Source organism: Sturnira hondurensis, unplaced genomic scaffold (assembly GCF_014824575.4).
Source record: "Sturnira hondurensis isolate 20B ecotype Veracruz unplaced genomic scaffold, ASM1482457v3 Scaffold0017436, whole genome shotgun sequence".
NCBI lineage: Eukaryota > Metazoa > Chordata > Mammalia > Chiroptera > Phyllostomidae > Sturnira > Sturnira hondurensis.
In genome coordinates this window covers 16,135,570-16,150,370 of record NW_028090067.1, presented here as the reverse complement: position 1 = coordinate 16,150,370, position 14,801 = coordinate 16,135,570, and the positions used below count along the sequence as shown (strand labels likewise).

The 14,801-nt window shown below is 58.3% G+C and overlaps 1 protein-coding gene across 2 annotated transcripts; it reads left to right on the top strand.

Annotated features, from left to right (window-relative positions):
- The first annotated feature begins 6,681 nt into the window (after window positions 1-6,681).
- Window positions 6,682-14,290, top strand: C1QTNF6 (C1q and TNF related 6). Of its 2 annotated transcripts, none has more exons than XM_037068283.1 (3): window positions 6,682-6,753; window positions 9,862-10,126; window positions 12,485-14,290. In XM_037068283.1, the coding sequence occupies exons 2-3, from the start codon at window positions 9,868-9,870 to the stop codon at window positions 13,030-13,032; spliced, it is 807 nt and encodes a 268-aa protein (XP_036924178.1). In that variant the 5' UTR covers window positions 6,682-6,753; window positions 9,862-9,867; the 3' UTR covers window positions 13,033-14,290. The 2 variants fall into 2 exon arrangements, with proteins under 2 accessions (XP_036924178.1, XP_036924177.1); XM_037068282.1 differs by lacking the exon at window positions 6,682-6,753 and adding an exon at window positions 7,235-7,393.
- Window positions 14,291-14,801: the final 511 nt, after the last annotated feature.

The window sequence follows — 14,801 nt, the reverse complement described above, 5'->3', positions numbered from 1 at the left end:
GGCCTGGGCCGATTCTCTGCCAGGCGCTGTGTGTCTAGATGGGTGTGCGTGGGTGTGCGCGGGTGTGCGTCCATCTCCCCCAGGGTGCTCCCTGTGCCCATCTCTCAGCTCTGCCTCGCGCCCAGGCCTCCCAGAGTCCCGCTGTTCCAAGGAACATGGAAGATGCCCCGACACTCCTCAGCCAGCACTCTTACAGATCTCGGTGCAAAAGCCCCAGATACACTCTCTTCCTGAGTCCAAATCTCAAATCGCACGGAAGGAAGCGGATTGGTTCCACGTAGGTCACACGGTGGCCCCTTGGGATAATAACCAAAGACACGGTGATAGAGTGCCATGATTGGCCAGGTGTGGGTGATGTGACCATCCTTCCAGCCAGAGAGAAGGAATAACTCTGATGAAGAGTCTGGCCTGACCATTGGGGTAGGAGTTGGGTGGAGGACAGACTGCAGCAGCCAAGGGGGGCAATCAGGCTGTGGCAATAGCAGGCTGGGGTGGGGGTGGGGGGTGTAAGCACAGTTCAGGTGCACAGTAGGTGCTCAGAGCACCTCAGCTGTATCCATGGGGGCGAGCACTCGGTGGGAGTGGTGCCCAGGCCAGGGTCCCCCCTCCTGCTACTGGACCCCATAGCCCCCCAGCTTCCCCACCACACCGTGTGTTGCTGTCTGTGCATGCTTATGTGCATGCATGCGTGTGTGTGTGTGTGTGGGGGGTCCCGCTAGCCTTGCCCCTCCAGGCAGGGACTGTTCCTGATGCATCTGTGTTTCCAGGGCCTGGCAGCACTGGGCCCTTCATGTGAGCGTTTGGTCTAAAGGAATGAATGAGGAGAATTCCATTTCACAACTCCAGGGGGCGATTTTCCCAGTGTGACTCCAGCTTTCTTCCGATTTGTAAAAGGTGGTGACCCTGAATAAACAGGAAGTGGGGAGGAGCAGGGGGACAAAGGGAACTTGTATGGAGGTTTGGGGCTGGAATCTGTGGTTAGGGGAACCGCAGGGACTGTAGGGTGAGGGGCGGCTCCAGGCTGTGAGGCTGAGTGTGCAGGAAGGGGTGGTGATGAGCCTCCCACTGAGTCCTCTTCTCCAGATATCCCACAAGCTCAGACCCAAGACCTCCCCTTGCACTTGTCTCTCAGAGGTGGTTGCCAGGCAACAACCCAGGCCACCAGGTTCTGGGCCAGACTTCATGCATCAGCATGAGCAGGAGAGGAGCGAAGCTGGGAGTGGGACGGGGACAGCCTGGGCTCCACGGACACAGAAGAAAATACTCTAAAAGTGTGAGAACCACAGACTGTACTGTGAAGGGCTCTCCCTGGAGTTGTGCAGGGCTGTGGTTCTGCCAAGGTCTCAGCGTGCTCCCCTATCACTGGCAGGCCCTGGGGAGTTCACTGGGATGCTGTGAGGGCACTGCATCCCCTAAAAGTCACGGGACCCAAAGTCAGGAGGGCTGGGCCCTAGGCCCACTCTGCCATGAAGTTCCTGTGTGGCTCTAGGCCATTCAGGTAACCTCTCTGGGCGTGTTTCATTAAGTTTGCAAAGATTTCCTGGCACTGGGCTGGGGGTGCAGTGGAAGGAAACAGATTCGATTCTTCTACTCTTGGCACTCACAGGCAGCCGTGCAAGTAAATGTCTCTATCACTGTCCGGGTGAAGCTTGTTCTGGGGGAGCAGAACTGTGGGGAGGGTCAGCGGCGGGGCCGCACCAGGAGCAGAGGGCTGCAAGTGAGTGTGCCAGGTGGAGAGACCCGCCTGCGCTAAGGCCCGGAGGCTGCAGGCCTGCAGTGAATGGGAGGCAGAGGTGAGGCCCAATTCAGGGACAGAGACAGTGTCAGACAGGACCTCCTAGAAGGCTAATTCCTGTGGTAGGTTGAATTGTGCCCGACCCCCCCCCCCCATTCATACGTTGAAGCCCTTATCTCCAGTACCTGGGATGTGACCTTATTTGGAAATAAACTCCAAAGGAGGCTAGAATCACAAGGGTGCAGATGTAAGTAGTTAGGACGGGGTCATACTGCCCCAATCTAACGGGACCAGTGTTCTTAAGAAAGAGGTGGACACAGGCCTGTGCACAGGGAGAGTGCTGGAGCGATGCTTCTGCAAGCCGAGGAACACCAAAGGGTGCCTGCAAATCACCAGGAGCTGGGAGAGGGGCCTGGAGCCGCTCTCAGAAGGAGGCAACCCTGCCTGCCACCTTGGTCCTGGACTTCCAGCCTCCAGAGCTGAGAGAAAATAAATTCATGTTGCTGGCGCCATTTATTTGGTGATGCTTTGTTGCAGTAGCCTTGCTAACGAATACAATGCCCCACCTGCAGAACAGAGGCAGTGCCCCCTGCCCACTCCTGACTCTGGAGGACCCATGGACTAACTGGTTCATTCTTTCCTTCAGCAAGTGTTTATTGGGCAGCTGACAAGAGCAACCAGCTAAAAGCAGGGAAGTACAAGGCCAGTCTTTCAGGAGCCAAGATGAGAAAGAAGAAGGCAGTTCTCAAGCACCACCTCCCCCACCTCCAGTCTGGAATTGCCTGGGTTTGAATCCCAGCCCATCCATTCACTACCTGTTTGACCTTCGGCCAGCTCATTAAGCTTTCTGTGCCTCAGTTTTCTCTTCCCTGAGATGAGGGTAAGAGCAGCTGTCTCTATTGTTAGGAGGTTTAAATGAGTTCATATTTATAAATAGCTTAGACCAGTGCCTGGTGTATCTCAGGAGCCACATGTTAAGTAAACCTGAGAAGTGATTTGAGCAGAAGTACGAACCCGGCCGTGGGTGGGGGTGGGCGTCTCCTCAGGAGGGGTTATAGTTCAGCTGAGTATAAAGAGGGAGTTTGTGCTCAGGGAAGGAGGCGTGGGAGACGTCCGTCGGAGGTGCTGAGAACAGCTGCGGTCCATTTCACAGCTGAAGACGGTGAGGCCTGCGTAGGTCATGTGACTTGCCCAGGGCCGCAGCACCAGAGACAGGGGCAAGAACCCGGCTTTCCTAGCCCCCATCCCATGTCTGTAGTTTTTTAAAACTGCAGAAATGAGGGCTGGGGTGCCAGGAGCATAGCTGGGGTACCAGGAGCATAGCTGGGGTGCCAGGAGCGCTGCTGGGGGTGGAGAGAGCTCTGAGACCACTAGTGCCAACTCCTCGGTGGCCCCTGGGCAGTGGCGGACAGTGCCCTCATCAGGACCTAACAAGCAGGCATGAGGGGCAGCCCAGGCCCCAGGGCACCTCAGTTGCCCTCTGCAGGCCCAGCCATTGTCCAGCAAGCCCCACAGCCTTGTGGGGGGCTTGCTGGACACACAGGGGTGTACAACAGGCACACACTCACGCTCAAGTGTGAGTGTGGAGGACAAGACCAGCCCTCACTTTTTCGCAGGGTCAAAAAAGTTCCCAGGCCACACCTGGTATTTTCCAGGGTCCCAGACACCTCAGGTCCTGGCTCAGGCATTTGGGGATGCAGCCTGTAAGAGCCAGAAGCAGATGTCCTCCATGGCCACCCTGATAAAGGTGGGGACAGGGGACCTGCAGGACATGGCCACTCTGTCCTGCTCTCTGCTTTAATGACCAGGAAATAGGTCAATATTTGCACACGGGGACTGCTGGCCCTGTCGCACTGGGTCAACAAGCCCGGAGGCTGTTTGATTTCTCCATCTGTGAGAAGAGGGGGCTCAGTCTGCTATTTTTGCAGGGCGGATCTCTCCTCTCGGGCCATAATCAAACGGCTGCAATGACAAGACCAAAGAGAACGCAATAGACATTATGGTGGCAAGTGAGCTCTCGGCCACAGAACTGCGTTCCAGCCCCAGCGTCACCACTTCTTAGATCTGAGTGTCTTTAAGTTAGCCTGAGAACCTCTTGGAGCCTCAGTTTCCTTATCCATAAAACGGGCTCCAGAGCCCCATCTCACAGGACTGTTGCAGGACCCTGTGCTCTGTGTCCCGCAGGGGGCGCCAGGGGCCTCCATCACACCGCTGCTCCATTCGGGCGGACTCGGCTCTATTCGGTCAGACTCGACAATGCTCGGTCAGGCTCAAGGGGCTCATCTCTGTTCGGCTAGCCTCGGCAGCTCTCGGCAACCCTGGGCTCTGCTCGGCCAAGCTCGGCTTTGTTCGATTCTGTTCGGCTCTGCTCACCGCTGTATGCGCAAAGGCCCCTCCCCGGCGCCACAGCGGTTCCTTCTTCACCCCTGCTCGTCTGGCTTCCCGGATGGAGGCTCAGAGGCCGGAGCAGAGACGCGTTTCCGTTTTCACGCCAGCGGGTGTCCACGCCGCGGGGGTCAGGATTAGCCGAACCCTTAGCGGTGCTGAGCATGGCCTCGAATTGTGGCAGTCCTTTCCGAGTGTTTGAGAATGGAGCGGGTGGCGATGGAGGGGCTCCCCGGGCCCGGGATGGGGTGGAGGGTTTCCCTTAATTCTGCCGCGAGAGTCGGGGAAGACGAGCGCTGTCGCTAGTCGGCGGTAGGGAGGGAGCCAGTTGCTGTCCCCGTTTCCCTGAGCCTCAGTTTCCTTTCTGTAACAATTAACAGAGTCCAGTGGGCCTGGGACCGTGCTGGCTGGCTCTTTCCTTCTTTGGGCCTCTTGGGGATTCAGTTTCTGGCTCTGTGAAGTGGGATAAGTCGTCCGGTTCGGATTAACACCTTTAGGATGGATCAGCCATGGGTTGCAGAAAGCCTAGGATGGAGAAACAGTCCACAGAGTGAAGTGCACCCAGCTAATCAAAGGAGGGGCTCGGTAGAACTAGGAAGCCCAGGGAGAGCACAAGCTGGTGGGAGATCGAGGGTCCCATTGGGCCCTCTGCCCACTTTGTGGGGTTTTGAAGAGCAAGTGAGGGAATGGAGGCCCCAGCCAGCCCCTATCGCTTCTCAGTGGGCTCTTCATTCTCTTCCTCCCCTCCCCTACGCCCTCGGCTCCCTGAGAAGGGATTGGGATGGGTGCTATGGGGTGGGTGCCTGGTTGGATGGGAGCATCTCGGGCCGCCAGACGCGACCATCCTCTCTCCACTTGGTGGCGCTCACGGTTTCCTTTGTTCGGTTTCTTAATTGGTTCCCGTCCTTGCACAACTGGATCAGCAGGGACTTGCCGGTCACAACTTGCAAGGTGATTCCAGGAATCTTCTGGATCTCTCTCCCTGTTGAACACACATTTTATTTTTTAAATACACGCAGGGTTCTCACGGCTATGTAAGCACTGACTAAAATGTCACTACTTTGATACCTTCTCCCGACCCTGGGCTGGAAGGTGACCGTGGCTGGGAGCTGGGTCTGAGTCAGTGGGTCTGTGCCTCACTTCCCTCATCTGTGTTCATGAGGAGAAGGGGCTCAGTCCCTCCCCACACCCAGGGTTTAACAAGAAGAAGCACCCAGTGGGTGTTCCACCGGGCTGTCAGGTGGCCTTGGCTTCCTCGCTTTCCCAGTGCCCAGAGGTAGGGAGACATGCCCAAGGTTGCACTTGGAGAAGGCGGAGGAGCTGAGACATTGCCCAGCTTTGTCGGCCCCAGACCAGGAGCTCCGTTTCCTAGGTCCCTGGCCTGCTGGGGAGACCCTCGGAATGGCTGGGAGACCCGGGGGCAATGTGCAAACGGAGGGCTTTCAGGCATGCTGGAGAGTGGGAGGAAAAATAGTAGAGTATTTCTGCTCTCGTGCCTGCCCTGGCCCCAGCCAACTGTGCTGCCCTCAGGGGGACACGGGGCCCTTTTCTGGGGCCATTGATGTGGCTTGGGGCCAAGGGAGCTGGCCTCAGAACCTGGTGAGTCAGGTGCCTTTCCCAGGGTCAGCCTTCCAACCTGTTAAGTGGGACGAGCAGCCTTCCCTGCATAGGGGCAGTGGAGTGGGCATGGAGCCCAGTGCTGGCCACATAAGAGGCCCCAACAAAACCACCCCTGTGTCCTCAGCCTGCTTCTCCCCACCCTCCACCCACTTTTCCTTCCCTTCCCCCTCTTCTCAGATGCTAGGCTTTCTAAGCCAGAGAGCCAGAGCCAGCCAGCTGTGTCCCGCTCCAGAGCTGCTGACTCAGCTCTTTTCCTGGGGGCAGCAGAGCAGGGAGGGTGGGGGGTGGCTCCCATTGGCTCCCATCGGCTCCTTCCCTCTGCAGCCCTGGCTGTGTGCCCTGGGAACGCTGCCGGGGGCAGGGCCACACAGAGGCCACAGCCAGTGTGGACCTGTTAGCTTTCCCAGCGGCCAGAGCCCTTCCATCTGCTTCCCTTCAGGCCCCATGGACCCCTGAATAGGCCTAGGGGGCTTGGGAGGGAGAAGCAGCACAGACCCAGATGTTGGGGAGTCTGGCTCTCATCCCAGCTTGGATTCCTGTCTGGGGTGTGACCCTGAGTCAAAGGCTTGTCCTCCCTGGGGGACAGGTTGAGGAATTGGATTAGATCATCTCTAAGGTCGTTCCAGGCCAGGATAGTCTGCTGTTGGATTATCGCCCAACTAGTAGGAAAACGGGCCCGGAGATGAGAGCTTGTCAAGGACACACAGCCCAGCAGCTGTTCGTCCTGCACACCTTGCCCACCTGTGCGTGGGGACTGGGTGGGTTTCCAGCCCTAAACTCCAGGTTTCTGTAAATCCCCCTCAGATTTCTGCACTCCTGCACCTCCCAAGGGCGATGATGTCACCACCTTTCCCTTCCCAGGGGCAGCCTTTGGAACCCCTGGGGGTCACTTCCACAGGGGCACGGGCTCTAGAAGCCCAGGAGGATGCAATTCTGGGCAGAGGAGGAGGACTTTGGTATCCACTGGGGTGGGGTTCTGACTTGGCTGCCCCCCCTCCCCGGAACCCCTGCAGGTAATGCCTTCACTGGACAAACCTTGACTGAGCTTCCCCTGTGACTGGCAGGGATGCGGCTGGGGACTGAAGTTCTACAGACACCTAGGATGTCACTTACTAGTGGTGGTGGTTCTAGGATTTGAGCCTGAGGCTGCTTCGCTGGAGCCTGTGCCCTCTCCACTGTCTAGCCTAAGCTGGAGGCCCCTGGCAACAGGGTTTCGGAGCTGCCTCCCTTTCCGAGCAACTTACCAGGAGCTCCTACCCCTCCCCACCTCAATTCCCTGCCAGCACAACAGGGGCCTCAGATCCCTTCTGGCTCTGACTTTATTGGGTCTCTGAATCTGGCAAGACCCCACCGGACCACCAAAGAGTTAAGCAAAGGAAATCCAGAGCTCCCATTATCTCGGCAGAACCCAGCAGCTGGAGGGGAGGGAGCGGGAGGAGGGGAAGTGGGAAGACAGCTCAGCCCTCCCGCTCAGCCCTCTCCCTCCGCCCTTCGTCCCTCTCTCCTCCCTCTCGCCCAGCCTCCCGACCTCCTCCGCTGGGCCTGGGGGTCTGGGCCAGCAACAAGCTATTACTGCAGACATGGGCATAGGAGCTAGAGGCTGACCCGAGGCCCGGGGTCCGTGAGGTGCTGGGCGAGGCTGCAGGAGTCTGGGTGAGTGATGGAGGTCCTGTGTGTCCCACAGCAGGGCTGAGCACCCAGGAGGAGGCTGGGGTCAAAGCCTGGAATTCCACTCCTCCCTCCTCTTCCCGGACTCCTCTCTGGCTCTGCACTACTGCCCCCCCTCCCCCACTGGCCCCCGGGCCAGCCCCTCCAGGCTCTCCCTTCCCCATGAGTAAGACCTGAGCTCCTGGAGAAGGGCTGCCCCAGCTTGGTCCCACTAACGCTGCTGGGACAGTCAGCAGGGCCTGCCCTTCCCCCCACCCCAAAGAGATCCCAGCTGCCGAGTGGAGGCAATAGGGCCCCCCTCATCACTCCTGATGGTCCTGTCCCTCACACTCCCTGCCTGACACCTTCCCCCACAGCCAGTCACTGACGCTGGCTTACTACTACTTTTGTTAAATCCACTTTGCTTCCTGCTTCCTGCTCCCCAGGCCACAGTTCACACCTCAGAGCTTTTGATGTCTCCTGGCTGGAGCCCACAGAGAGGCCCCCAAACTGAGCCTGTCCTCCTTGCACTGTCTTGAGCAGGCACTGGGCAGAGGGCATACCGGGCAGGGGAAGAAACAAACTTTTTACTGAGTCTTTTTTACAAGTCGGGTAATTGTCCTGTGTTTAAATCATCCTGGACCACCTAGGAGCAAGGTGGCAGTGTCCTCTCCTGGCGAATGCCGAATGCCAAGGGGCAGGAAGCCCAGAGGGCGCAGTCGCCCGCCCTGGGTCCCACAGCTTGTAAACTGTCCTGGGCTTTCCAGTCTGACTCTGAGGCCTCACCTTTCTCCACAAGTCACATGCTGGCCAGGAAAAACAGGATTTTTGCTTTTCTCAAAACCACTGGGATGTGTCATTTACCAATTAAAAGGCGAGGGTAATGATCTTGGACAGGGAGGGGGTTGATCTGTGAGGATTGGACCTCTCTTATTGAGAATTGGGAAACCGGACCAGGAGTGGGGGAGAGGAGCTGGGGAATGGTTACCCCCAGGAGGGGTGATGGCTTGGGAGGCTGCCTGGCACCCCTCCCTTTGGCTCCTCCTTAGCCGCAGGGAGGTGGAGGTGTTCAGGGGAGAGCTCCTGCCCCTTTAAAATCTAGCTCTTACCGCGGCACTCAGCAGAGAGAGGATGGCATTTAAAGTAATAATTTTACCTTCTCTACATGTATTAACCACAGAAAAATATTTTTGAATTGTACTAAATGTTAGAGAACAAAAAGGAAATAAACAGAGAAACGCCAGAAGTGTAAAAACCAGTCTAGTTTCAAAAGCCGAGTTTCTGATCCTGCGATAACTCGGCGCCAGCCCCCAAAGCCTGCTGCCACCTCAAAGGCCCTTCGCCCGGCTTCCTGCCCGCCCAGCCCCGGCCTGTCTCCAGCGGCTGGTGTCCAGGCCACTTCCTGCCCCTCTCCAGGAACGCCAGATCCCTTCCTTAGTGCCAAGGCCGAAACAGATCCTTGTAAACCCTTGTACTTCTCTGATCCTTTTGAATTTTCCGGATTTCCTAGTCCTGCCCCTTAATTCCAATTTACCACCTTGGCAGCTAATTGGCAGGTTTAGTATGATTGACATAACCGCTTTCCAATGATTTGCCTCGCCTGAGGCTTCCCTGCAGGGTTTTGCGTAAGGTTACAGGTCCGGGACTGCACGATGACGCCAGCCCTTAGCAAGCCCCGCAGTCAGCGATGCATTCTCTTTTGTTTCTAGTTTGTCCCTCCCCAGGAGCACCTTCTTCTACCCTTGATCGGAGGCATCGCGTAGGTCCGCAATGTCCTGTAGCCTGTGACTCACCTTACCTACCCCTGACTGCTCAACAATAGATTAATAATCCCGTGCGCTTTCTCTGATGGAAGTCGCTACTTGTCGGCCAGAATAATTGGAGGACTTTCCTAGATCCTTTGTCAGGACCATTGTGTCCGTGCCCCAGACCATGGCTCAGCCCTGTGTCCTCTCTCTCAAAGAGCAAGCCCGTGCTTGTGTTTGTCCCAGGGGCCCTCCCATCTGCCAATGGCTACAGAAGTAAGCCAGAGGGAGGGAAGAGGGGAGGTGGGAGGGAGGGAAGAGCGTTTCAAAGTCCCGGAGGTTATGACCTAGGGGCAGCTGGGGCTTCTTCCTCCCCACCAAGCCACCCGCCTACCCCCCACCCCCGCCCAGCCTTCTGTGCTCTTGGCCCAGACTCTCTTTAGAGGGGCTTCCTCCTCTGGGGCCCTTATGTGGCAGAGCCTCTGGGGACTGGGCTTCTCTGGGAGACTCAGCCGGCAGGCCCTGCCCTGCCGTGGGTCTCTGTGACCTTGAAGACCTCGCTTCCTCGCTTCCTCGTGTTGACCTCAGCATTCTTGTCTGTGAAGTCTCGGTGAGATGCTCCCTCCCCAAGGCCTGCAGCACTGCCCTTGCTGTGGGTTACATGCTGGGCGTGGGCACCTGGGAGAGGGTAAGTAAAGTACAGTTCCCCTCTCTCCTTCCCTGCTCCAGGTCGCCATGGGGACAGCTGCCCCAGATGTCCTCTGGGCATTGCTCCTGCTCCCTCTCCTGGTGTTTGGGGTCCCCACCGAAGAGCCCACCTCTGGGGAAGCTGTGGCCTCCCATGCCCCTGGGCACTGCAGATGGTGCTGTGACTCTGACTCTGAGGACCACCTGGCCCCTGCTGATGCTGCAGATGTGTCCTCGGTCTCTCCGTCCACCCTTCCTTATGTGTTGCCCGAGGTCAGGCCCTACATTAACATTACCATTCTGAAGGGTGAGTACCCACGCGTGGCTCCAGTGGGACTGGCCTGGGCAGGGACAGGGGGTATGTGGGTCTCTTCCTGGGCCTGGGGGGAGGTGAGGTGGAGGAAGTAGCAGAGACCAGGACAGAAAGTTGTTCCAGACCCTTTAATTTTTATGCACACATTAATTGAGCACCTACTATGTGTCAGGACCATACTGCATTCTGGGGCTGGAGCTTGAACAAATCAGACAGAGACACCTACTGCCACTGAGTTTCCAACCTAGTGGGGGTTGCAGACAGAAGTGAACATACTACCCAAGTTCATGAGACAGAATGTTCAATGGTGATAAATGCCATGGAAATGACAAGATGGTGCTGGGTAAGGGACATCGGGAGTCCAGATAAGGGGGCAGGTTGCTTATCAAACAGGGCGGTCTGTTCTTACTGAAAAGGGGAGGGAGAAGCCACGCGTATCTGGGAAAGAGCATTCCAGGCAGAGGGAACAGCAGATGCAAAGGGCCTGGGGTTTTTGAGGAGCAAGGGCAACAGAAGGAGCTGGAATTAAAGATGAAATAGGGGCCATATCAGACTTGGGTTTCTCTTCTGAGTGAGATGGGGAGCAGGGGAGGGTTAGAGCAGAGGGCAGTCCTGATTTGACTTAGGTTTCAAATGGATCCCTCTCTCGTGCTGTGGGGAATCCATGGCAGGGGTAAGGGGAGGAGCAGGGGGACCTGTTGAGGGTCACGGGGGCCACAAGGGCCACGTGGTGAACGCTGGCTCCTATCCTCTGAGGCAAGAGTCAGACCTGAAGGGAGCTTCCTGTGCTCCCCCCGGCTGGGGTCAGGCCCCCCCAGCACCCTGAGCCTCCATTTGGGCTCACATAGCCCCAGGGTTGGTACCTTGTCATTCCTCCCTCCCACTTTGCAGACGGGGGAGCTGAGCCTCTGAGAAGGGAGGAGCTCTCCTGGGGTCACACAGTTGTCAGGCAGAGTTAGGATCTGCCCCTCGAGTCTCCATAGGGCCACCCCATCCTACAGCCAGCAGTGGGCTGGAGTCTGAGACCTTCCTGCCTTTGGATTTCCAAGGTGAGGACACCTCCCTCCCTCGAGCCTCTATCCCCACCACCTCATAAATCAGAGCCTCCTGTAAGGTCGACAGGCGCCGGGCTGCAGATGGCGGTCTCCCCACACGACCCTCCCCACAAGCCCCACGCCCAGGTCTTCAGCTCCCTGGCTGTGTGGGTCAGACTGGTCTCTCCCTCCCTGGGCTCCCTGCCTCACCCGTAAAAAGGAGAAGGTAACCGTCTCCTATAACCGCCTTCACCTGCTCCCTCAGGTGAAGCAGGTGCTCTGCAGCCTGCAGTGTGGTGCACTGATGGGGCAGCTGCCTCCCCAGTGAGTCGCTGAACCAGACTCCCATAGGGCTGTGGTCCCCTTTCCCCCTTCTCTCTAGGCTTCTCCCCCAAGGGCCTGTGTCCTCCTTTTGGCTCCTTCCTCCTCTCTTCCCCCTATTGCCATGGTCAGAGGGGACCTGGGAAGACAAAGGGGTGTGGCTCATGATGCAATTTCCTGCTCTGTGGTGGGAAGCAGGGAAATATTTGGGATCAGGTCCCTCAAGACTTAAGTGGCCACCTGCTTCTCGAGTTCAAGGTCAGCCTGGAGCAAGGGCTGAGCAGACATGTGTTTGCCGGGGGATCAGAGTGGGTGCTGCCAGACCCCGGGGCAGATGGAGGTGGACCAGGCAGTGCTGGGTGAACCTTCCTACTTTGTATTTGCAGAATCAATTTTGCAGAGTGCACTCAGTTCTCAGCACACTCTCCCATTGGCATTTTGTGGAGGGCTCACGGACTCCCCTGTGAGGTGGGCATGACCCAGGTCACACAGTGGGGCATAATGCCGGCCAGGGGATGCCTGGCTCCTAACCAGGACATTTTCCTCTGGGTGCATGGAGGTATTTTCCTTGGTTCCTCCTCTGGGTCAGTGCCTGCCATCCCTGCATCCCCACTGGGGTGCAGCTGCGGACAGTGAGGGACAGTGAGGGATGGGGCTGCTGGGCCCTCACTGGGGGTGGGGAGCAGAGAGGGGAGCTGTGGGGGGCAGGGGGAACGAAGGGGGGTTAGGTGTGACCGTGCGGTTGGAGTCCTGTGTCTCCTGCTCCTGAGCTGTGTGACCCTGGGTGGTCACTTACCCTCTCTGTGAGTGAAAGAGGTTGCGGTGCTTTCTTTAGAAGGGCGTGCAGGGAGGTGCTGCCTGGCGTGCAGTAGGTGCTCAATAAATGCTGGCTCTTCTCTGGGCAGGGGCAGAACCCTCCGCGGACAAGTGTGGGTACCCCCCTTTGTTGGGCCCGGCTGCTCAGGTGCCTGTCCTGACTTCTCCCTTGTTCCCACAGGTGACAAAGGGGACCGAGGCCTGCTGGGCACACCGGGGAAGCTGGGCAGGGAAGGTCCCCGGGGAGAGCGAGGCCCCCAGGGCCCCAAGGGCGACAAGGGGCAGGCGGGCAGCCCTGGCAGCCCGTGCCAGACTCGCTTCTCAGCCTTCTCAGTGGGCCGAAAGACGGCCCTGCACAGCAGCGAGGGCTTCCAGCCGCTGCTGTTCGACACGGTCTTCGTCAACCCGGACGCGCACTTCGACATGGCCGCCGGCCACTTCGTCGCCCCCCTGAGTGGCCTCTACTTCTTCAGCCTCAATGTGCACAGCTGGAACTTCAAGGAGACCTACGTGCACGTCATGCACAACGAGGAGGCGGCCGTCATCCTGTACGCCCAGCCCAGTGACCGCAGCATCATGCAGAGCCAGAGTGTGATGCTGGCGCTGGCGCCGGGCGACCGCGTCTGGGCACGGCTCTTCAAGCGAGAGCGTGAGAATGCCATCTACAGCGACGACGTCGACACCTACATCACCTTCAGTGGCCACCTCATCAAGCCTGAGGACGATTAGTGCCTCCAGCAGGGCAGCTCTGGTGCTGGGGGGGGCGGTGGTCAGGGCAGGTCCCATCCCCAGGAGGGCCTCCGTGTGCCACTCTGTAAAGTGGGCCCGCAGGGCAGCATTCTTCTTCCTTCCTTCCCTCCCAGTCTGTTTGTGCTGCTCTCCTCTCTTGGAGAGCTCATTCAGTCATTTATCCAACACCCACTGTGTGCCAGGCCCTGGGGGGCAGTGGTGGATGGGACACAGACCCTGCCCTTGGTGATGGCGCAGTCCAGCCAGGTGGGGAGACACAGGGTTCTGGGGACTGACCCAGAGAGACGCACAGTGCTCTTATCACAGACATCTTGGTTCTGGGCATTCAGACACGATGGCCCCTCACTACCCGCGGCTCCCCAAGGCTGGCAAGACAGGGTCCCCGAGGTGGGGGTGTTCCCTGCCTACTCTCATTCCTGCTCAATGCCTATCATTAAGGCAAACCCCCGATGAAGCCTTGATCAGGGCAAGGGTGCTATGAAGGAAGGACCCAGGGGCTTAGGGGTTTTTTGGGGTGAAGAGGTCCCTGGGGGAGGGGTCCCAGACCCCTAGCTTCCATACAGCTGGACTCCTGTCCTCACAGCACCCCCTCCCTACCCCGTCCTGGGCTCAGTCAAGGCCTTGCTTGGCTTGTCCTGCCAAAGCCGCCTGGGCCTCAGCCCTCCAAAGCTCCCAGCAATGGCAGTCATTGATACCTGTCCCCAGGTGCTCTCCGACCCTCCTGGGCCCCTCACTGGCCCAGTGTCACCGGTTCTCTAAGCTTTAAGGTACTGAAGAGCCAGCAGGGTCTCCTCTGGCCTGGTGCTGAGTTTAGAAATGTGAGGACAGAAGGACCTAGGCTTTGGACCCCTCAGCAGGTCTGGGGGCTGAAGCAGGTCACATTCTAGGTCCATCATGGGGGACCCTCCTCCGAGCCATGATGCCAAGAGAGGCCCAGGCCAAGGAAGGGACATCAGGCTTTCTGTCCCTTCTCCCACTTCCAGGGTGGGGCAGCCTGGCCGCCCTCAGCCTTCTTCTCCCCCACTCGGGAGGCCTGACCCTCTGCCCTGAGTGAGGCGGCCCCCAGCCGTTGGTGCTTATATAGACTCCAGGAAGAGGGGCCCATGGTGGTCTCTGGTGCTTGCTTACCGCCGAGGGAGCCACGGCTGCGTGGCGGGTGACGTCAACAGGCCTGATCAGGTGCGAAGGCCGGTGCTACACGGTGTGCCAGCCCTTCTGCCTCCTGCCCTGCCCAGCCAGCGTGATTAAAGGTGGCATGTCTTCTTGGCAGTCCAGCCTGGTTCTTTCTGATGCACCTTGAGAGGGCAGCTGGTCCTGGGTCCACTGGGTCTCCTGGGCCCCCTGGACCCAGATGCAGAGCTCTGGAGAGACGGAGGCAGCCCAGAGCTCCCCTCTACGGGCTCCCCAGCCACCAAGAGTCCAGCCCCTCAGTCACTCCGGCAGCCAGTGTGCTCTGAAATCAGTGGAACCAGTTCAATGTCTGCTGTGTGGAGGGGGTTTGAGACTGGAAAGGTAGCTGTGAAAGGCCTTAAACATCAGGCTAAATCTGGACTTGAACTCCTTGGTGCCGGGGCACTGCCGGAGGACTGAGAGCAGTGCAGTCACTGGTTAGAGCCGATTTAAGAGGCAAGTCACTCTGGCGGCCAGGTGGAGCAAGGGGGAGGCTGGAAGCAGTTAGCGGGCGAGCTGTGTGGTCCAGGGGAGTGCGTGGAACAACACCTGGAAACCTGGTGAACTGTGAATGCCAT